General features: G+C 36.3%; 1 protein-coding gene across 1 annotated transcript in view; it reads left to right on the top strand.

Moving 5' to 3' along the window:
- Positions 1-2,908: 2,908 nt before the first annotated feature.
- OTOGL (otogelin like) overlaps positions 2,909-24,539 on the top strand; it is a 173,140-nt gene continuing 151,509 nt past the window's right edge. Inside the window, exons 1-7 of the mRNA XM_043447277.1 lie at positions 2,909-2,987; positions 3,976-4,015; positions 4,959-5,007; positions 10,134-10,200; positions 11,849-11,947; positions 16,051-16,205; positions 21,626-21,747. Coding sequence (XP_043303212.1) covers positions 2,909-2,987; positions 3,976-4,015; positions 4,959-5,007; positions 10,134-10,200; positions 11,849-11,947; positions 16,051-16,205; positions 21,626-21,747 — 611 coding nt within the window. The remainder of the gene's footprint in view (positions 2,988-3,975; positions 4,016-4,958; positions 5,008-10,133; positions 10,201-11,848; positions 11,948-16,050; positions 16,206-21,625; positions 21,748-24,539) is intronic.

Here is a 24,539-nt window from a genome sequence, read left to right as displayed (position 1 = left end):
TCCTCTGTTATTGATGTATAACTGTAAGCTCAACAATTTCCCATACCTGCCAGTTGTTTTTAATGTGATGTGTTGAAGCCAATAGTTTGTCAGGTGTCAACTTTCTAAAGATCATATTCCATGTGGAAAATGTGCAGTGTTCTTGTAGCAGAAAGGGAACTACTTATCCCATGCATTATGTAGTCGCCTCAGACTTTTTATGAACTTAATATCTCTTCACAAGCGGGCGACTGACTCACTCTTTGCCAGAGTTCCTTTGTCAGGGTAGAATGAAATATAAAAGCTGTCAACTAAATTTTGACAGTAATAACTTCAAGTGGCAGCAGTCATAAATTTCTTTTTTGTGTGGTTCTGGGTTTAATCTTTCATCTAAGCTCTCTATTGTAGCTATTCATGGAAGTCTGTTTTGCTTATTTCATGCAGCCTACCATTTACTGTAATGACTTCATAAAACAGTCATTTGAAAAAGAACTTGGAATTTCTGGTATTGTTTCCTCTGCCATTGTTCATTCTTTCCTAATCTCCCACCTACTCTAAACCTGGATGCAGGAGGAATGGAAAGCCAGCACACTCTAAACCTCTAGCTATAAAGGAATGGTCACCCTGAGAAGTGCCACTGTAATTTCTACTGTTTTCTTTACCAGACAAATTAATTTATAGGTTTTAAATACATAGAGTTCAAAATAGAATAAGAGTAATAAAAATGCCAGATGATATAGCCTTGGAATTTTCAACTTGAACTTGTGAAAATAGTTGCGATGCTTTTGAATTGAGCGTTTAAAGATACTGTATGAAATTTGAGGTGAAAAGTTGAGAGTTCTTACATTTGAATTAAGTATATAAAGTATCTAAGTATTATATTAGAAGTAAATATTTTTCTCAGGCTTTATATTGCTGTTTACTTATCCTTCCTCACCAAGTTCTGGCAGTATTTAGAAATAACTGTAAACATTTTCAAAATTCATGAAATTCAACTTTGGCTGCCATTTTTGATTTTTCTATAAGTATGTCACTTGTGAAAGTTTTAAGTCAAGCAGTTACCAGATTGAGGAAAAAATAATCCTAAAATATGATTTATAGAGTCTTCACATTTTAGGTTGATTTTTATAGGAAATTATGAAGCTAAGAGAAACTGTTTTAAATTAAGGGGGGGACTTAGTAATGTGTATTTGTTAGATACATTTTCATGCTTTTCAGAAAGAGGTAACAAATATTCTGTTGTAAATAAATTTGGTGCATTGAATTAAAAATTTTTTTGTAGGAAAATTATTGTTCTCTAAACTAATTTCACGCTTTTAAATTTAATTTATTCTGTATTCACATCTTAAGTGTGTAGAATATTAATTTTAATTGTGGTTGAGTAGATACATATTCTTAGACCAATAATTAGCATGTAACTATAAATAACTAGGCCTATCTGTTTAGAATTATATCAATTTATTGTCTAAGTAGTTTGAGTAATGACCAATAACCTTTTAATAAATATTTATTAAACACATGCTACACTTAAATTATTTAAACTAATTCATCAAAATTTTAAAATGAGTGTACACATATGTGTGTGTGTGTAGACATAGAGCTACTTATATTTTGAGGGAGTTTATGTGTTTCTTCATGCTTAAAATATGAATTTATAGGGAAGCATCTTCTCTTGGCTCTTAGAATTAGCAATTATATAGGCAATGGAAAGGCATTAAAATCATGTAAAACAAGAGTAAAAGATTATTAAGTTTGAGACATAGACAGGAAACTGTTTATATAATAGGTGTTGGGCATGCAGTGTATCAGGATATCAAGGGTATTTTCACAGAAAAGACCAGGAAGTCACTGCAAAGAAAGTGTCTGAGTACAGCAAGATATTAAGAACTGCTGTGTGTTTTTGTCTCAAGGTAGTTCTTGTCTGGTTAGAGATTCTTTACTACTGTGTCCCCATCTGCTAAGTGAGTCTGATACTTGTGCAGGTAACTGAGGGGATCTGTCATGGAAATGTGCACTCATTGTACAATCATGGCCTTCACTCGTTTATGGGGCTTAGCTCATTTCTTTGGAGTTCATTGTGAAATATTAGAGCTGTTCTCTGATACTAATCCAGGTAATCAGTCACTTCCAGAGAAGAGTACACTTTCTGCTGAATTAAGAAGTCCTTCCTTGTTGTCTAATTGGGTACGTGTCATAGAGGATGGAAAAACAGTGTGTGAAGGCAGGTTTTCGGGATTAGGTGAGTTACTTTATTTTCTTTTTAAAATCAAATATTAGACTATCATCTTTTTGTATTATTTTCTGCTTCAATTGAAGAATGTTTAACAGAATGATCTGTGGGCTCATGAACAGGTCAACTTAAACTACACTGTAATGAGACTAGAGTTGAAAACATATGCACATAATTTTAGTTTACTTATAAATCTTAAAGAAAAGTTTATGAGAACATCTAGACATTCAGGGAATGATTGATAGGATTTTATTTCATCTTCCTTCAAAGGACAGTAATTATTTCATGAATAAAACATGGAAGAGATCAACAGTTAGGAATAATGTTTATCTCTTATGACATCAGGAGATAATAGTGTTTTTTGTTTGTTTGATGCTACTGTCTTTAGAAGTCATAAAAGGCTAATAATATAGGCCACAAAGGGTATGATGTGCAGGAGTAGGTAGGGTGTAACTAATACAGGCTCAGGTAAGAAGCTGCCATGCATTGCTAATGAGAGACTCAGCCAAAGGGTTGCCTGCAAGTTCCAAAGCTTCAGATGCTGTATGTGGTTAGAAAGGCTGGAATTCCTTTCTGAATTCCTGTATTACAAAGCTATATTTATAAGAATTAGAGCACTCTACAAATACTCATACTAAGATGCCATCATAGTAAAGACCAACAATTTAGTTACATTTCAGGGGAAAAGGCTATACTGAAATGAACATTGTGAGAAAACGCAATTTAATGATACCTTGGAGTATATTCTTGCTTCATATACTGCTGTTTTCATTACAAGGTAAGAACTCATATTAAACTTTTACCTTATTTTACTGTTTTTTAGTCTTTCTTGTAAATGGTGGAAACTGGTTCCTCTTATACTGTAAAGCACTTTGAAGTCGTTAGAATGGGTATATACTAAATGACACTCAGATCATTTTATGGGAAAATTTTTAATAATGTAGATAATTTGGAACTTTTAGTTTTAAATTTATGAGTCTCTTTTTTAAATGTTAAAACCATGATTTTATTATGATATAAAACTGTACTAGAAGAAGCTCTGATTAAAAATATTTGTATAAATTAAGTATTTGAAATTTTATAGTAGACAAGGAGACATTGAGTACTTAAACTTTCTTGATGTCATCAAGTCAAAGAATGGCAAAAGACTGTTTTAAGAAGGATTTAACATTTGAGACTAAGAACTGATTTTCAATTATAGCAAGATATTTATAAATTAATTTTTATAAAGTATTTTTATGGCAGAAAGCATTTATGTACATTTAGCCATACATTTATTTACATTTAATCATTGAAAAAGGCTGTATATTTTGGGACTTGTAGAGGAAGTGGGAAAAATTACTGAAGTGTAAAAAGCTAGCATGGTTACAGATACTATCTTCCAATCCTAGTAGTGACTGAAACTCCAAGGAGAAATAGTCTTAGAGTGTTGAGAGTTGGGGGGGACTTTGAACATGGACTTGGCCTCCACCATCATTTTGCGATGTGCTTGCTGAACTTTGGTATTTGCTAAGTGGTAGGATGGGACTAAAGCTTGGATCGCTGTCTTCAAGACTAGTGCTTATTCTACTGTATCATGTCCCTGTATGTACACTGCCCATTCTTTCTGGGTTACTGGTCACCCTGATGGTTCATAAGGAATTTGCTGGTCAAAATCTCAGTCTGTATTTGAGAATTACATTTAAACTTGTTTTATAATCAGAACACATAGCCAAGATATTTGGATAATTTTTTTCATTCTTATCACATATATTTATCTCTGGCAGGCTATATTTGTACATCATCCATCTTGACGAGAACATCAAAGTGAGTATTTCTTGTTCTTTATGTCCTCTGAAACATAAAGATAATGGAAATGAGCAAAGCTCAGCAGATTGTGTATCTGGTTTCAAAAAAATTAATGAAATACTTTACAAAACAAGGGCATGAGATGTAGTTCTTTAAACATTTCCACAAATTAAAAATTATTAAGCATTTACTTCCTTATCAATGGAACAAAATTATTTCCTTTTATTTTAATTATAAGAGGAATTTTTGGCGGTATCCAATGACTGTGGATACTAAGGAGACATTACTTTCATTCCAAAAGAAGTTATTAATATATTCAGTAATTTCCTATTGTTATCATTAGTATGCATCATTGATTAGAAATGTGCAATAGTCTTAACAGATTAAAGCAGTTTTTAATGATAAAGAGAATAAAATGGTTCTAGCAGTCAGTAATGAAAATTATTTTTTGGACTAGACTGATCTGTTTGATGAAAAGCAGAATTCTACCCATTGATTCTGATAATTCGGTTTGGTGTGCTTACTCACAGTAATGTTAATCTGAAGACATGGAAAAGAGAGAGAATTGAGTATTCCATTTCAAAAAAGTGAACCTGCACTTGTCGGATACTTATGAAGTATTTTATGAAGGCATGTGGAGCAATTATCGTGCATGTTGGTGCTACAGTGTTACACTATTTTGTTTATTTCTCTATCTCAAAGTTCCTTCCTAAAATGCAGTTTACATCAGAGACTGAAGAGATCTGGGCACGCTCCCGAATTTTGTAAAATGAGACAGCGCCACCACGCAAATCTAACCCCTCCAAAAGGGGGAGGGGGACCTTTTCAGTGTTAAACCAAGAAAGAGCTCTTTGATAAAGTGATGGAAATCGGGAGGAAAACATCAGCTCTCTCTTGGGAAAGGCTTGTTCAGGTTGCCTAGGGGCCTTTGACTATACAAGTTCTTTTTGTTTTCTTCCAGAAACGGGTTTAATGAAAATGGACAGAAAAGAGCTCTTTTAGCAGCCCAGGTAGGTTATGCCTCAGATGGAGAGAGAAGCCGAGAAATAATCCATTCTGCTTTGGGCTCTGCTGTCCCTTTAACAATGAGACCTTTGTGGAGGCAAATAAAATGCTGAAAACAAGACAAGAAGGAGGAGGAAGAGGCAAAGTAACTTCTCTAGCGCTGTTCTGCGACCCTCCAGCTGAGGCTTAGCTCACAATTACTTGTTTGTGGTCAAATGCTTTTTTGCTGTTCACCTCAGTTCCCTACTGATAGGTTACCACAGTTTGTGATTTAATTTCATTACTTGCCAGAATATTTTAATTGGGTTAAAAATTAAGTACAATATCAGAGGACAATGAAAATAGGACAGATGCGAACAAACAGGAGCAGAGAAAGGTGTACACGATCTGAGTTAAGCACCACAAAAGGGCACCAGAGGTGTCCTAGTGTCCTGACAAACAGGTTTTATATTATCTAATTAATCTAAATTACAGGCACTGATGAAGAAGTGACTTTTCTTTTTTTAGAGGGGTTCAGTAGCACTGAATTTGAGGACACCTTTTTGCTTGGGTCCTTTTATCTAAACGATATTGCATTACATAATCATAGTATCTTCAAATTATGGTTGGAAAGTTTAAATGGGTGGATTTTTAAAAATATTTCTCCGTTAAAGATGGATGGTAAGATAAAGAATCCTAACTCAATAAAGGCATTTCTTTGGAAAATAATATGACTTGAGTATTTATGTAGCAGACAGCTTATATATTCAAGGTCTTTGTCAAATGCTGAATTGTAATCAATTTCTATTAGCATTTTCTGATGGATGCCTGATTATTTTATGTTTAAAGATATAAATATATCTTTAATATATTTATATATTAAATATATTATATATTTTATTATATATTGTATATTAAATATATTTAACATATAATTTAACTTAATTAAAGATAATTGGAAAAAAAAGAGATCTGATATGCTGTTGTGACAAGTCAGAAGACAGAACTAATTTATCCTCAAAAAGAATGACGATCTTTGTACTAGAATAGGCAAAGAATTGTCTATGAAAGGGAAACACTTTTTTCTTAAAAAGTATTTTGTGTTCTTAAGTACTTAATGTATCATGTGAAGTGGTTAAAATGGTTTTTCTCTGAGAAATGTTCAGTATATGTTTACCAGTAGACCATGGTAGCCACAAAAAGACATCCACACGACTCAGTAGAAAATTCAATTGTGAGAAAAACTTCATTCTGATAGAAACTACTAGATTGGAGGACCTGTGAAATACCCCACAGTTGTCATGTTAAGCAACCTATGGATGGGCTTATACTATTGACCATTTGGATGTTTTTAGAATTTGTATAATTTACCCCCAGAGTTATGTTAATGCCTGCCTTTTGTTAATAAGTGAGAAATGCACTTGTCTTGATTCCTTTTAGAGAGACTGAAGAGCTAGACACTTCTGTTTCCTGCAGCTGAAGAACATGCACCAACATTACTTAACATCTGAACACACTTTAAGAGAAGAAATGTTAAAGAAGGGCAATGAGGTTGCAATGATGCCTTGCACAGCTTAGGACTGAAATTTCATCTGTGACAAAGGGCATGCACAGATTCACTTCCCCAGTCTAGGAAAACAGACTGATCTGTGCACCTAAGGACTCAGGAATACGCCGACGATGAGTTACCAGTGAGCGGAGAAGGGCAGATACGTACTTCTGCCAACGTCCCTATCACTGTGCCCTGTCTCTGACTGTCTCTGTGCTGTCTCTGACTGTCTCTGTGCTGTCTCCGACTGTCTCTGTCCTGTCTCTCTGCTGTCTCTGTCCCGTCTCTGTACTGTCTCTGACTGTCTCTGTCCTGTCTCTCTGCTGTCTCTGTCTCTGTCCTGTCTCTGTACCGTCTCTGACTGTCTCTCTGCTGTCTCTGACTGTCTCTGTCCTGTCTCTGACTGTCTCTGCACTGTCTCTGACTGTCTCTGACCATCTCTGCACTGTCTCTGACTGTCTCTGTCCTGTCTCTGCACTGTCTCTGACTGTCTCTGACTGTCTCTGACCATGTCTGACCGTCTCTAACTGTCTCTGACTGTCTCTGTCCTGTCTCTGACCGTCTCTGCACTGTCTCTGACTGTCTCTGACCATCTCTGCACTGTCTCTGACTGTCTCTGTCCTGTCTCTGCACTGTCTCTGACTGTCTCTGACCATCTGTGACTGTCTCTGACTGTCTCTGACCATCTCTGACCGTCTCTGACTGTCTCTGTGCCACTCTCCCCGTGACTGTGTATTGCAGGATTTCTCTGTGCTCCTTGCCCTCCTGTGGATCTGTAATCGGCGCTGAGGAGGAGCAGGCTGTCCTCTTTCCTCAGTTATGTGAATATATGCACCCGAAGCTTGTAACTTTTTTTGCATTTGTGTCACATTTCAAAATTCTTCCCTGAAAGCAGAGGCAAATTGTTTATTAGAGGGTAGGGATAATTTGCATGTGCCGGAGTGGGGTGAGGGGAGGAAAGGGAGCCAAGGAAGGGAGACAATCCAGCACATCTCTGTTAATGAGGGGTCGTCCTGCTTTAAACATCTGGGTCTCAGTCTTGTGGGCATCCCTCCAAGGAACTGTGTAGAGTGTTTTAGAATTGTTTCTCCAAGGAATCGCGTAGCTGGGATACTTATCCACCCACACCTGCCTCTCACTGGTGGAGGGCAGCTTCTGGGGGCACTTAAATCTCCTGAAAGGCATTTCTCCTGTCTGTTCTGCTTGGACTCTACCCTAAGGCAGAGACAAAAAGAAGCTGGTGCTTGAGAGTTTCAGGGTGCTCAAACCCCCAGATGCAGGCAAAGTTCAAGATGGGCTAAGAGGATGTGAGGAGGGGCATCAACAGAACGTTTTGTAGTCATGGTTCTAAACAGCTTTGGGAGGCAGATCACTCCCATTTGCGTAAGGTCTATTTTTGGTTTAGTTGGTATTTGTTGACAACTTAAAAGGGGCCTTGCTAGAGATAGAAGCATGAACAGCAGTGCTTGTTTTCTAGAAACTCAGAGGCTAGTGGAGGCAGACCTGTAAAGAAGTCCTTTCTGTGTGACTTGTTCATTGAATCTAAGGCACCACCAATTATTTCCTATTGTTTGTATAACATGAAAAATGAAAAAAACCTCCAATTATAAACATAAGATATGCCATTCTGAGTTCAGATCTGTTGTAAAAATAAAAGCTGTGTGTCATGTCTTAGCATTAGTGAAACATTATAATATGATGCATAGAATGTCACAGTGAATAGGATATTGTGGTGACCAGGAGGTTGGTGTCCTAAGTAGTCACTGTGGTTTCCATGGAGGAGGTGCAGCCTAAGTTGAGTAAAAAACAAATTATACATTTTTGTCTTGGTCTAGTATTATCCAGTATAGTTAGTGAACTTTAATCAGTTTTTGCTTAATAATATAAGTAGGTAACATATTTACAAAAACTTATTATGAGCCTAGCACCATTCTTGGTGCTTTACTTATCTCATTTCATTTAATTCTCACAATTCTGTGAGACAGTTATTGTTATTCCATTTTACAGATTGGGAAACTGAGACTGAGCAGATTAAATAATTTGTTCTCATTAATGGGCCTGTATGAGCCAGAGCTGAAGTCAATATATACCGTTAGTGATCACCAGCAATGACTCATTAGCACCAGCACGAGATGCATTTGGTGCCCGGTAACACCGGAGGTTGTGTCAGGTTTGGGCAGCCCCAGACAATATAGCTAAGGAGAGAGTAAGCCTTGTCTTGGGGGAATCCAGGTCATAGACTGTTGTGAGTCTGACTTAGTTTGAAGAGAGAGGAAAGGGCAAAAAGAGGAGGTTGGACAGTGAGGACAAAATCTTGGAGGAATGAAAGCAGACCACAGTGAGCCATGATATGGGCCAAAGACTTTAGAAAAGAGCCTTGAAGAGGTGAGTGGGGGTGTCCTTTTGTCTGCCATGGGGCAGCTTTGCCTGTTAAAAGAAAACGTTACCGTGTAGAAAGGAGACCAGAATCTGTTGAAAAAGGGCTTTGTACCTGAAATCACATTCTTTATCCTCCTTTCTTCTTATCCTTCACTCTTTCCAGTTTTTCTAACGTCCTCTGGTAGACAATTTAACTATTATGTGGCAAATTTGGGGAATATGTATTCTTCTGGTGAATGTAAAAATCCTATTGGAAAGGACATATTGCCCCAGATCATACACTAAATTGGCATTAAATTGGAATAAAAAGCCATAATTGATTAGTTTTAATAATCCACAATTATTTACTACTACTCTGTATTAGCCTCTCTAAATCTTATAATTTTATCTGAGTTCCTTAGATTAATATGCACCTCTTTTTTGCTAATCTATATGTGAGATGTTATGCTGGAATCTTTATATACATTTATTAAAATTCATTGTTACAGCTACACAGTGAAGTATGTATCATTGTTCCCATTTTACAGACAAGTAAAAGAAGGTGCTAAGCAGTTAAGAAATTTGCCTTAGAGTAAATAGTGGCAGAATCAGGCCTCTAATCCAGAACCTTTTGATTCTATAATTCATGCTCTTAATGAAGACCCTGATGTCCTTTGGGCTCTATGAAAAGATACATTTAACTGCTCTATGAACTTTAGAGCATATGAACTTTAGGCAGCTCTTTGGAGACTCAGGATGCCACGCTCCCACTTCCGTGGCTGAGGCTCCTGTGGACGGTGTCTTGCCCAGATGGGCTGCAGACAGCGGGTACACCTCTGTCTGTTGGTCCTTCCATCCTGTGCATTTTCTCCAAACTCATCTGTACTTGGAAATATTTAAAAACTGCTACTTCTGCAGGCAAGGCAGTCAGCTAATGCAAAGATTAGATTCCGACCAGGCTCTTTTCCAAAGAGGGCAGGGAGGCAGAACTGAGGTCAGAGAGGATGAAGGACTTGTCAGATTCAGGAAACAAAACCAAACCTTGAAGTCAAATCTAACTACAACCCAGGAGGAGCCCTTTATGCCGCTCCAAGATTTTGCCTTAGTAGTCCAAGGAAATATGGAATCAGTCAGAAATCTTTATGATTTCTGTGTTTGAGGCTGTTTTCCAGGTTTTCCAATTTGCATGTTTGTCTTGAATGAAATAATTTAATTCTCTTAAATTCTGATTTCTTTCTTTTAAAGTTTGAAGCAACTTCTCCAAGATACTTCTTCCATGAAGCTATTAATTGGGGTGAGAGCAAAATAAAAGGTCAGTGCTAAATCTGTGGTTTTGTATTTGCTTTCTCAAAAGACCCCTTTGGGGAGTATAGTGAATGAACTCTGTAATTTCCGTATAATGCGTGAAGGAACCTGAACTAGGGTGGTAATAGTATTTAGTATTAGTTTAGGTTTACTTCACATACAAATATGAATTATATTTGGGAACAAGCAAGGTTAAACAGACAAAGCTCATAGCTGCATGACCAGGAAAGATATCACTGGATATCAGACTTTTTTTTTTTTTTCTGAATCAATTGATTCTTTGACATTGCTCTTTTTGATTACCAATTTCTCATTTAGCAGAATGCTAGTGGTAGTTTGAAATTCAATTTTATTTTATTTTTTTTTTGTATTTTAAAAAAACAGGGGTTTCTGACCAGTTTTGTTTTGGTATCTGTTTTCAGGAGAATAAACAGGGTTGTAAATAAATTTTTGAAGGCAATAATTATGTATGCTTATGTAATTACTTTGACATTTATTGATTGGAAAAATACAATATTGTGACCTAAGATAAAATTCAAAGATATATATATATATGTACCCCCACCAGAAAAAGAGAACTGCATTTAAATTCATGACAAATGTCATTTTTATCTATATTTATGATCAAAATTAAAACAGCTCATTTCTTGTCAGTTAAGATATAATTAGAGAGTTGTATGCCTTTAAAGATCAATGGATCTTAAGGTGCAAGGATAATAGAGTTTTAAATTCTTGCCTTCTGCAGAACTGTGGTTAAAATACCACAATTAGACTAGTGCCTTTCATGACCTTACCATACTCCAAAGAGAGCCAGTCTTTAGTAAACACGTTATGGTCACTCAAAGATGTTCTCTAGTTCTCTTGATGTGTTGCTTAAATCCTTCCTGTTGAGGTTTGCCAGTGTTTCTTGTCCTCTCCTTAATAGAGGAGGGATTTTCACTGTGATTCATTTGCAGCTTTCAAACTCACTCAGGAGTTCATAGTTTCTTTCTTTCTCTTTCCAACATAATCCTTCGGGGTGATTTTTCTTCCCGTGAAAGAAAAAAATATTTTTGGTGACAACCAGCAGCAGCTTTGGCTTCTGCCCCATTAAAATTAGCTATGGGTCAGAAAGGATGCGTCATTTGCAATTAAGCCTGAGGATTAATGCACAACTTCAAATAGAATGTTTAATCGTTCTCTTAAAAAATAAGAATTTCTTTTCGAGTTCTATACTGTGCCTCATCCCTTGAGCTAATGATGGACGTTTGTCTTTAACGCCACACTTGCTCCTGGAGAGGTAGCTGATCAGTCCTGCAGCTGGTGCCAAACTCTGTCAAGGGAATCATCTGCAGCCTGTGTGTTTCTGGTTCTCATCATCGGGGACAGGGATTCCTTACATGGGAACTTGACCTTTCAATTGCCTGAAGAAGGCTAACCTTTGCTCTCAGGGTAGTTTGAGATGTGAAAGCCTGTCTTTCTTGTTTCACAGCACACATAATGAAATGAATTAGATAGAGACTTGAGGAGCTTAATTCTTTAGCTTATCAAGGCAGTAGGCCCAGGGTTCTGTTTGAGTTAACAGAGGTTACAGTTAGTCCAAGCTAAATCTTGACAGATTGTGTTTATAAAAACTGATGCATGCCAGAAGATAACTGATTGTTTTTGCCCTCCAGGTTCTTGTCCTCATGAATGCCTTAACGGAGCTTTCTGTTCTAAGGCTGGTACATGTGACTGTCAAATATTTCAGGCTCTTGGGACACGGTGCCAGATTGGTAAGTTTCAGGGATACTTATGAGAGAATTATGAGGTGCTACAGAGAGCATGAAGGCATAATTTGCTGTATTAGTGTTCATCCTTTGGGATTTGGGACAATCATATTGTGTATTAACTAGAGTATCCACGATTTATTTCCAGTAATTTTGAAACAATGAGAAAGAAAATGGGTATGTCCTCTTTCACTTTTCATTGAACTCTACTAGTTCAAGTATTTTTTCTGGTTTTAGATTTTTTAATTTAATTTTTAAAGTATAGTTGACTTACAGTATTATATTATTTTTTTCATATTTTTCTCTATCATGGTTCAAGGATATTGAATATAGTTCTCTGTGCTATACAATAGGACCTTTTAGTTTACCCATCTATATATAACAGTTTGCATCTGCTGGTCCCAGACTCCCAATCCAACCCTTTCCCATTCCCAACCAGCTTGGCAGCCACAAGTCTGCTCTGTAAGTCTATGAATCTATTTCTGTTTTGAAGATAGGTTCATTTGTGTCATAGTTTAGATTCTACATATGAGTGATATCATGTGATATTTGTCTTTCTCTTTCTGACTTACTTTGCTTAGTGTGATAATCTCTGGGTCCATCCATGTAGCTGTAAATAGCATTATTTTATTCTTTTTTTTTTATGGCTGAGGAGTATGCCATTGTATGTATGTATCACAACTTTATCCATTCATCTGTCAATGGACATTAGGTTGTCTCCATGTCTCGGCTCTTGTGAATAGTTGCTGCTACGAACATAGAAGAGCATGTATCTTTTTGAATTATAGTTTTGTCCAGATATATGCCCAGGAGTGGGCTTTTAGTTTTTTGAGGAACCTCCATACTGTTTTCCATGATGGCTGTACCTATTTACTTTCCCACCAATGGAGTAGGAGGGTTCTCTTTTCTCCACATCCTCTCCTGCATATTTGCTATTTGTAGACTTTTACATGATAACCATTCTGACCAGTGTGAGATGGTACCTCATTGTAGTTTTGATTTGCATTTCTCTGATAATTAGTGATTTTTGTATGTCTTCTTTAGAAAAATGTTTATTTGGGTCTTCTCATTTTTTTAATCACGTTGTTTGTTTTGTTTTGTTGTTATTGAGCTGTGTGAGCTGACTGTACATTTTTGGAATTAAGCTTTTGTTTCTCACATCACTTGCAAATATTTTCTCTCAGTCCATAAGTTGTCTTTTCTTTCTAAGCTTTCCTTTGCTGTGCAAACGCTTATGTTTGGTTAGGTCCCACTTGTTTATTTTTTGCTTTAATTTCTGTTGCCTTGGGAGACTGATCTAAGGAAATATTGGTATGATTTATGTAAAGTAAAGCTTTGCCTGTGTTCTTTTAGGAATTTCATGATGTCATATCTTATATGTGAGTCTTTAAGCCATTTTGAGCTCATTTTTGTAGGTGGTATGGAGTGTTCTAACTTCATAGATTTACATGTGGCTGTCCAGCTTTCCCAATACCACTTGCTGAAGAGCCTGTCTTTTCCCCATTGTATATTCTTGTCTCCTTTGATAAAGATTAATTGACCATAGGTGTGTGGGTTTATTTCTGGGCTATCTATTCTGTTTTATTGATCCATATGTCTGTTTTTATTCCAGCACCACACTGATTTGATTACTGTAGCTTTGTAGTATTATCTGAAGTCTGGGAGGGCTAGGCTTCCTGCTTCGTTATTTTTCCTCAGGATTGCTTTGTCAATCCTGGGACTTTTATGGTTCATATAAATTTGAGGATTATTTTTTCTAGTTCTGTGAAAAATGTCATGGGTAATTTGATAGGGATTGCATTAAATTGGTATTTCACTTTGGGTAGTATGGCCATTTTAATAATATTAATTCTTCGAACCCCAGAGTGTGGGATATTTTTCCATTTCTTTAAATCGTCTTCAATTTCCTATATCAGTATCTTATAGTTCTCAGGGTATGAGTCTTAAACTTCCTTGGTCAGGTTTATTCCTAAAGAACTTTTTAAAAATGTGATTCAAGTTTTTTTTTTTCCTCCATTTTAAATTGTATTTGCCTATTAAAACCAGGTTTCCATTCATCTTTCTTTTGTTGTATAAATTAGATTTGTTATTTGGAGCCACTCATTCTTTTTTGACTTTGAATTAATGGAATATTCTGAACATGGGCTTTTCTGGCAGCTCAGACAGTAAAGAATCTGCCTGCAATTCCAGAGACCCAGGTTTGATTCCTGGGTCAGGAAGATTTCCTGGAGAAGGGAATGGCTACTCACTCCAATATTCTTGCCTGGAGAATCCCATGGACAGAGGAGCCTTATGGGCTACAGTCCATAGGGTCACAAAGAGCTGGATATGACTGAGCAACTAACACTTACACTTTTTTAGAGAGAGAAATAGTACTGAGAACTCTCCAGAGCAGAGGGTTCTTAAACATTTTTTTAACCACAGTATCTAATATAGGACCCTACATCAATAATAAATAATAAAATCCATTTGTTTAATGAGTATTTACTGAGCATCTACTAGATCCCAGGCTGGACACTGGGAACAGTGAATAATATAGATATGTTTCTGCCCTGATGGAGATTACAGTCTAGAGGAGAGGACCAGGATATAAGATAACAGTAATTACATTATGATGTGCTATAAAGTGCAAGATTTTATGAAAATATGCAACAGACATAAGGCATACTATCAGAAAAGACTGCCAGAATAATGAATAACTAGCTCTGTATTTTTTCCTGGAAAGGTCTAAGTTGGCCAAAGTTAATCCGTTTACGTAAATTACAAAAAGAAAAGATATGATTGTGCCTTCTCTCTATGCTACCTATGGAGTATATTAACATACTCTAATGTCTTAATCAATGAATGCTCAGTAAATGTCACTGATTCCCATATTAATTGAGAAAGAAGGGTAGAGAAAATAAAAATGGGCCATCCACAAAGGTGTAAAGGGAGATAGACATGGAGGCAACAGGAGATGACTCTGCATGCTCTAAGACAAACACTGCTTACAATGTGACCAGTTTGAGGTCATGAATTCCGAAATTCTTTGGAATTTGGATGACTAATGCTCCCCATTCCCAGGTCCCAGACTTATAAACATGACTTTTTGGCCAATGGTTAGTTTTCTCTGTGGATCCTAAGTTACTTTCAAAGAACTGCAGAGACCAGAACATTTTGATGCTGCCAGTGTAAATTTTTAGGATACTTTGTGGTGACATTCCTCTTTTTTAGAGCCATTATATTTGCTTTATCACTGTCACCTTCTTTTACTGTATCATTCTTCCCTCTCTTTCTCTCCTCCAAAGTCTTTGTTTGAAAGCAAAAATTAAGGAAGTTTCTAACATAAATCCTTTCTTCAACTTGAAGACCATGTTTTTCTTCAGGGGAACTCAGTTTTGAGAGCTGCTGGTAATTTGATGTTAGGTATTTTTCTCTGTGATATTGTCCACCAAAGAAGCAAGCATTTACTTTAATGAAAATTAGAATCACCTACCATGCAGATGGTGACTGCAGCCATGAAATTAAAAGACGCTTACTCCTTGGAAGGAAAGTTATGACCAACCTAGATAGCATATTAAAAAGCAGAGACATTACTTTGCCAACAAAGGTCCGTCTGGTCAAGGCTGTGGTTTTTCCAGTGGTCACCTATGGATGTGAGAGTTGGACTATAAAGAAAACTGAGCGACAAAGAATTGATGCTTTTGAACTGTGGTGTTGGAGAAGACTTGAGAGTCCCTTGGACTGCAAGGAGATCCAACCAGTCCATCCTGAAGGAGATCAGTTCTGGGTGTTCATTGGAAGGACTGACGCTGAAGCTGAAACTTCAATACTTTGGCCACCTTATGCGAAGAGTTGACTCATTTGAAAAAACCCTGATGCTGGGAGGAATTGGGGGCAGGAGGAGAAGGGGATGACAGAGGATGAGATGGCTGGATGGCATCACCGACTCTATGGGCATGAGTTTGATTAAACTCCGGGAGTTGGTGATGGACAGGGAGGCCTGGCGTGCTGCGGTTCATGGGGTCTCAAAGAGTCGGACATGACTCAGCGACTGAACTGAACTGAACTTTGTAAGAAACAGCTATCATTTGTTTTATTCTACTGAATATTATCCTCTTTCTTTTCAGTGCCAAACATGGGCAATGGCAGAGATGGGATTTGCAAAACCTGGGGACAATACCACTTTGAAACTTTTGATGGCATCTACTATTATTTCCCGGGAAACTGTTCTTACATTTTTGCAAAGGACTGTGGTAATTTTGAACCTCGGTATACTGTGTGGGTAGGTGATCCTAGGACATAATTAATTCTTTCTGGCCAAGTCTGTATTTTTAAAGTACTAGACAAATGATGAAAAATATATAGTAATCATAGCATGAATACTTAGAGCTCTTATTAGGGAAGGAGGGGGCTGATTCTGAATGGGATGGGCCAAATCTCTAACTATTTTGAGCATGTTTCTATGAAGATGGGGCCCAGGACTGGGAGAAGACTGGTTTGGATCCATAAGGTAGGGACATGTAGGCAAAGCAGGAATGTCTGCATCATGGATATAGTAATGTCAACTCCAGTTGATATACTCATTTTTCAATTTTTATTTAGCTTCAAGCATCAATCATTCTATTTGTGATGGTCATCTGGAGTTGTTTTTTTTTTTTCATTTATTTTTATTAGTTGGAGGCTAATTACTTTACAATATTGTAGTGGGTTTTGTCATACATTGACATGAATCAGCCATGGTTTTACATGTATTCCCCATCCCGATCCCCCCTCCCACCTCCCTCTCTACCCGCTCCCTCCTGGAGTTTCTTAAAAGACATATCTCAGTGTGAACTGGGGACTGGAGTTTATGAAATGGAATGTATGAATTGCATAAACACAAGCTAGAGGATATGGGGACAGGTAGCTAATTTCTAGGTAGATTTATACTATATGATTGAACTCAGAGTTAGTTCTTAGTTGCAGCATTCTTGCTTCAGAAGAATTCATAGGAGAAACATCTTGAAATGTAAGCTTCAGAGTGCCTCTGGCTGATGTAAGGACGTCAGGAAGGGACCTTTTCCCCTGCCTGCGTTTTCTGAATTTTCTGATACCTCAAAGCAAAACCAGAAAACTGCGGTGCTGCCCTCCATAACCATCATTTGTTTGAATCTCTTTTTGAATCTCTCTGACATGTTGGAGTTGCCTAACTCTCCTCCTCTCTTAGATGAGGGAAATGTTAAAAATTCAGTCCTGATGCTTTTTAATGGCAACAAATCCCTGTGACCTCAAAAGAAAATGAAGACTATTGAAAGTTAACTTATGGGACATAAGGGTAAAAAATTGGAGGTCTCTTTAGATAGGGAAGTTAGGGATATGCATTTTTAGTTCACACAGGGCTCCTGTTCTCAGTTCACTGTTGTCCTTTACTCCTCCACTCTGGGAAGGAGTTACTGACTTTATCACTCAAACACCTTCTGACTCTTTCATTGAAATGTTCTTGTCCAGTGTCTGGCCCTTTTGAGGACTGAGGTGTCAACTAGATAATTGGGAGATAACACACAAAGCTCAGCTGTGCTTTCAGAGTTAATAGATATTGTTTCTACTTGGCTCAGTTTGGTTGGTGGAATTTGTTTTCACATCAACAAATCCATTTATTTGAAATGTCATCTTTTCTCTGATTGTAAAGTTGTTCACCTCTTTTGTAGAAAATTGAAAAAATTCAAAGTCTAAAAATACTATTAGAGTTATCAGTCAAGACTCACTAGTGCTAATGGCTTCATATATTTCCCTCTAAATTTTTCCTCTGGACTTTATACACACTTATAAAGTTGAAACTTTACCGTGTATAATTTTCTTCCCCACAATTTCACCTAATATTATATCAAGAACTATTTTCCACATCAAATGTTTTTGACAAACACAAATTTTGTTAGCTGTACTTGTTCCAACTATGGAGTATTGAAATTATTTAATTATATTCTGTTTTAGATATTTAGATTTTAAAATATTTCAGTATTTTAAAAGACATGTATTTATAAATATCTTTATGCATATATACTTTTATATTTTTGACTCTTTTTCTTTAAATTCAATTTTATTTTTATGAAAAGAATACATATATTTAGTTTAAAAGATCTGATCAAGATACATGAAGGTAAATAGCCCGTCTTTCCTTCACTCCTTGACCCCAGCTAAAATCTGATTCTCCAAACGCAATTACTTCAATTTTTTAGGTATTTCTTCTTGTTTTTACCTAACACATTAAAATGTGCTATTATTTCTTTATTTTTCAGAGTTAGGACTTATTTATTCACTTTTTACTATGGAAAATGGGAAGTCATCTGTCACATCATCCTTCCTGCTTCTACACAAACACACACATGCACACACACACTCACACTTTCCTTTCCTCTTGTTAATGGAATTACATCACTGTTATTGGTTACATCATATGTGGTTTTTACATTATTTTCATTTATATATATTACATATATGAACAACAGCTATATAAGTATTGTTGAGAGCTGAGCCTAATGTTATTGTGATTTCATTTCTCTTTGTACAATTTTATAGAATTAAGTTATCGCATTTTTTGTTTGCTGCATTTTCTATACTTTAATCATTTTTTTCCTTCAACTCCTCTCAGTATGGTCAGATAAATCTGGCAGTCTCGATTTCTCTTTCCTTCCCATGAGTTATCCCTTTCTCAGTTTTTCATCCTCCTGTTCCAATTGGGACTGGTTGCTTTTGAGCCTACTGTACACCTAGCGTTGGGAATTTCTTTCACATTTTCCTGGTGAGTTTCATTCTTCTCTTTCCTGGATTGGTTTCCCTGTTTCTTGTACTTAGTCACTCAGGCATGTTTGACTCTCTGCGGCTCTATGGACTGTAGCCTACCAGCCTCCTCTGTCCATGGAATTTTCCAGGCAAGAATACTGGAGCAGGCTGCCATTTCCTACACCAGAGGATCTTCCTGACCCAGGAATAGAACCTGCATATGTTACATCTCCTGCATTGACAGGCAGATTCTTTACCCCTAGAGCCACCCTTGTTTCTTAGGTCCTGTGAGATGTCTAGCAGTTCTTGAGTTTTTGTTTATAATTGAGACACAGGCTCTGAAAGCTCACTGGGTGCTCTGCTCATGTGGGCAGTGCTTGTATGTAGTGCTTTCTGGATTGAGACGCTTGTGTGTGGCCAGTTGAAGGGGCAGGAGTCCTTTCTAGTCTTAACCAGTTTAACTCAAACTAGACTCCTCTGACTTCAAGTTCCTGGAAAACAACTTGGGCAACTTAGACTACCTGCTCCTTGGAGTACATGCCTATCTTTTGTAGCAACAATTAAGATGACCTTGATTAGTGAAGGCACGTGAAATGGATTTGACTAGTGGTTATTCATATCTCAAGAGTGCATAGGAGGTAAATTTTTGAAGTCGGTTATAGTTTGGAAATCACTTTCAGAATTTTAAAATTCAATTCATCCTGATTTCTGATCATTTTGCATATGATCTTTTAAAATTTACCCTCTCTTTACAAAAATTTTTAGTTCTCTTTATCTCCAATATTCTGAGATGTCACGTGAGTTGCTTTTTCCCCCCATATATTGTGCTGGGTACTTGATGAGCCCTTTCTAGCATTTCAAACAATTTAGTTTTGGAATAATATTTATTTCTTAATTTCCTCTCTTTCAGTAATTCTGTAACTCAGATATTGGAGCTCCTGTCCCAAGTGATTCCTTAATTTTCTCATTGATTCATTTCTTTTTTCCATCTTTTTGCTTTTTTGTTTTGATATTTCTTTCCAACTATTAGGTATTTATTTTCCAGAATTCTATTTCAGTTATAAGTTTTTCCTATCATATTATCAATATCCAATAGCTTATTTTTATTCCTTGAATTTCACTTTTAGCATCATTTTTTCTTGTTTCATGAATGGCATTTTCTCACTTTTCTCCCTAAAGATACCAATTACAGATTTTTGGAAGTTTATTTTTCTGAATTGTTTTTGACTCCTTTAATCTCCTTTTTTTTTTGGTTTATTTGGCATCTGCCTTTCATGTTGCAGGCTTTCATCAAATGATCCATGAATGTTTATTCACATTTGAGTATTAGGTTCTAAAAGCTGGTTAGAAGCTCTGAATATGTGGATGGGGACTTTCTTGCCTAGTGGGAACTTGAGCAGGAAACCTCTAGTTTCATTAAATAAACCCCAGATATTGATATCCGTGGGGCTTCCCTGGTGTCGTCAATGGTAGAGTCTGCCTGCAATTGGAAAACCCAGGTTCAATCCCTGAGTTGGCGAGATCCCCTGGAGAAGGAAATGGCTACCCACTCCAGGATTCTTACCTGGAAAATTCCATGGACAGAGGAGCCTGTACAGTCCATGGGGTTGCAAAGAGTCAGACATGACTGAGCAACTTTTACTTTCACTTCATTAGTATCTGTACATCTTTTTCCATTTTGTTTCTTCAAGGAAAATCTTCCACTATCCTGTCTGAGGTCCTATGTCTGGATTCCTGGATACCGAGAACATTTTAGTTATACTTCTACTTTAGACTTTTGCATTTGCTATTCCTTTTGCCTGGAATGGTCTAAATGTCCACATGGCTTGCTCTTGTATTTCCTTCATCCTTATTACTAGAATTTCCTCTTCTCAGTGAGGCTTTTGTTGGCCATTCAACCTAAACTCCCCCCTACCCTGACTGCCAACAACCCTTGATACACACACTCTCTGTCTCCATTTAATATTTCACCTGTCATTTAGCCTAGTATATATTTCAGTTACATGTAATTTTATTTTTTATTAACTGTTTTCCTCTAATGAAATTTGTTTCATGAGGGCAGGTATTTTTGTCTATTTTGTTTGACTAATATATCTCCAGAATCTAGAACAGTCCTCAGTACATAAGTGATCAGTAAAATTTGCCTATTAATCACTAAATTAATGTATATTACATTCTTGCAATATTAAAATTTTATATTATCATTGGTGATTTTCCTTATCAATTTTATGCTTTGAAAGTTCTTTTCTATCTATGTAGTTATCTATATTTTTTTCAGTTATTTTCTGGTGTCATTATTTGGACCTTTTGAGATTTATGTTGGTGGAGTAAGAGGATCTGATATTCCTCTTCTCCTTTCTTCCTCTCCTCTTTTCTTCCTTACTTAATTTTTTTTTTTACTGGTAAATTAATTTTCTCATCAAATTTTTGATAATCATTCTTCCCTAAAGTGCCTGCACAATTTTATTTTTAGAGAGTTTTAGTTACTTTTGCAACCTTTAAACATTACTCTATGTAGAACTCCATTTGAAACTCTATTTCGTGATTTTCTGTTTCATGAACAGGTAAAAATTATGGACACGAAAATTACAAATGTGTTTCTTTGTGGTGCTGTACTGTCTTCCTATCAGAACTTTTTTTTTCTTCTGATACATACCACATAGTTTTAGACTATTACATCCTGCCTGCATCTGAAGATTCAGCTCATTTAAATAAATAAGCTAGAATAACTTGTGCTTTATGAAGTTAATTCTATTGTCCAATTCCTGAGGTCAATATCTTTTTTTCTCTTGGAAATCCTAAATGTAGTTATAATTTTTAAAGGGTCATGGAACTAATGCTTTAAAACTGAAGACATGCGTTGTGGACTTAATAACTCAAATGAAAACATGTATATGTGCTGTTGTTGGTTTCTGTGCTTCCTCTTGTTTTTCTCCCTTTAAGGTTCATAATAGCCCTAAGTGCCTTGGTTCAGTGTATTACTGTTATCGCTCGATCAGCTTGTTCTTTTCAAACCAAGAAGAAATTCGAATTTATGGGCATGAAATAAAAAAGAATGGAATCAGGTAAGATATGATAAATGATATAATGAAAACATCACAGATTAACAGAATTTCTAAATATCTCACTCTGGAACTGAATGTGGAGAGTAGGAAGAGAGGATTTCTTCAGCGGTAACCTTTGAGTTGGGCTTCCCAGGTGGTGCTAGTGGTAAAGAACTCTCCTGCCAATGCAGGAGACATATGAGACACAGATTCAATCCCTGGGTTAGGAGGATCTCCTGCAGAAGGAAATGCATGGAGAATTCCATGGACAGAGGAGCATGGTGAACTATGGTCCATGGGGTCGCAAAGAGTCGAACACAACAACAACCTTTAAGTTACAGCATTTGCTGTTGTCCTTTAGTTGCTAAGTCAAGTCTTTTGCACCCCCATGGACTATAGCCTACCAGGCTGCTCCATCCATGGAATTTCCCAGGCAGGAATACTGGAGTAGATTGCTATTTCCTTCTCTAGGGATTTTCCTGACCAGGGATTGAACTCATGTTGCCTGCAGTAGCCGGTGGATTCTTTATCACTGAGCCACCAGGGAAGCCCTGAATTAGAGCATGCAGACATCAAAATTTCAGTAGCTCCAAAGCTAGCCAGGTAACAAGAAATCTGAACAGTTTAGCCTCCCTAACGTTTGTGCAGGATACACATACACCTTTATTGGTAGAAATAAGATTGTTACATCTACTTGTAAGAGAGATTAAGGAAAAATCCTCATAATTCAACTCTTTATTTTTTGCTGTCTTTCATAAATCTTTTCTTCTTCTTTTTTAAACAATCAAATTAAAACTCAACCTCTGAAAATCCACTCCAAATTTGTGTAAATGAACTTTAGGTATCACTTAGCATTTTCTGTTAGAGTTACCTGCAATAAATAACTGGTCTTGAATAGATAAGAGAGGGGCTCACTTCTAGAATTGAAACTTTTGGGGAAATGGATGTTAATTTAGTTGATAGAAGGTTTTACATTTTAAACTAGAAGTACAGTGTAATAATCTATCTTCCAAGCTTAATAAGTATAGAAATACTCAGTTTTAAGTTGCCTCTCAACCCTTGACACACTCGTTTTCTCTGCTTAATATTTCTCTTTCATGTCATCAAGCATAGTATATATTTTAGTTACATTTTATCATAAATTTTATTAACTGTTTTCCTCTAATAGGGCTTATTTTATGATGGCAGGTTTTTTTTTTTTTTTTCTGTTTTGGCTGACATTACTTTGTCAAGAAAAGTAATTATCTGATAGAACAGTTCTGTCCATCATTCAGAATTCACCAGCAAGTGTCTGAACGATGGGAATTCTTTCTGGTACAATAGCTGTAGCAAGCTATGCTTTCTCAATTTAGATTCCTCAAGAGGCAGCAGGTGACAGCAGAAAGGCTTTAGGTGAAGCACCAGGGGAGGCAGGCTCTGACCCAGGCTTTGTCATAGTCAAGCAACCCCAAGTAGCCCCTCTTGGGCTTATTTTCTTGATCAATTGGGTTCTGTACTTTCCAATTTCTTATGAAAGAAAGCTTATCCATTTGAATGGGAAGGTAATATATTTATGTATATATTTCTTGGAGCTCAATTTAAATAGTGGTTTAGGATTTTTATATGGAATTTGGGGTAGCATAGTGGGCACCTAAAATTATGGTTTTATACAACAAAAGTGTCATTCAATTAGATTTTCAAGAATACTAACCCTTTGTTAAAGATAGGAGATCACATTTAAATTTTAAGTCAGAGAAAATATTTTTTCAAAGATTTCCATTTGTATAATAAAAAGATGGTTTCCTTATTATTCAGCTAAATTGCTTATAATAATGCTCTTCTTGGCCTAGGACCTGTCTCATAGCAGGTGCTAGAGAAATGTTTACCAAAAAGAAATCAAATGTGTGAGACTCTGCACCTCATATTTTACCTTTCTCGATTTCAGTTGCCTCCCCTGTGAAATGAAGGGTTTTGGTACATATGAACCTGTGAATAATTTTCAGACTGAATCTGTGCATTCATTTAGTTTACATTGTTATTGTTTCCTGCCTGGGTTGCATGGGGTTTTTCTTAAATTTATGGGAGATTATCAAATTTTTAGAATCACCACTCATCTCTACTAGCATCTTTTATTTTATTTTCAAAAATTGTGTACTTAATCAAATTTATTGTGAAAGAGATCATGTGACAAATGACTAAACCAAGGAATACCCACAACAGAGCAACTGTACCTCCCTGCAGTGAACATCCCATTGCAATGGAATATCTTCATAAAACATGACTCACTTTTCTCAAGTATAGCTTTTGTAAACTCGCAAACTTAAAAAATATTATTCATACTAACTTTTACCTTCAATTTAAAATGAATTTCTTGTGTTTTCAATTTTAATAAGTATAGATTATGACAGGAAAGTCTTCTTATTTATTCTCCAATGTAAATTTTAGTTATTTTCTTATTCTTAAAATGAAATCTTATGACTAGATAATTATTTGCAAACATCCTTGTGCAAATGATTATAGACATTTGAATCGTTTCTTTGGGGACTATCCCTTTGTTAACGAGTATTCTTAATCTTATAGTTTTTATTTCATGTAGCCATGTTCACTTCCTGGAGAGGAACTCAATAATTCAAAATTTTTGAGAGAAATATATGAACTTACCTACTAACCTCTCATTTTACTCACTTTATTGTTTATTTTACTCACTTTATTTTCAGTTAGCATGGCTATTTTAGTAAAAATAATTTTTTTCCTCTCATTTCCTTAATTACTAACACCTGCTTTTTCCTGTAATACTTTCTGATGGAAGGAGGACAGTGTTCTTTCAAAAGCAT

This window comes from Cervus canadensis, chromosome 25 (assembly GCF_019320065.1).
Source record: "Cervus canadensis isolate Bull #8, Minnesota chromosome 25, ASM1932006v1, whole genome shotgun sequence".
In the NCBI taxonomy this organism is placed as follows: Eukaryota; Metazoa; Chordata; class Mammalia; order Artiodactyla; family Cervidae; genus Cervus; species Cervus canadensis.
The sequence above is the reverse complement of the archived record's forward strand: the minus strand, read 5'-3'. Positions and strand labels throughout refer to the sequence as shown.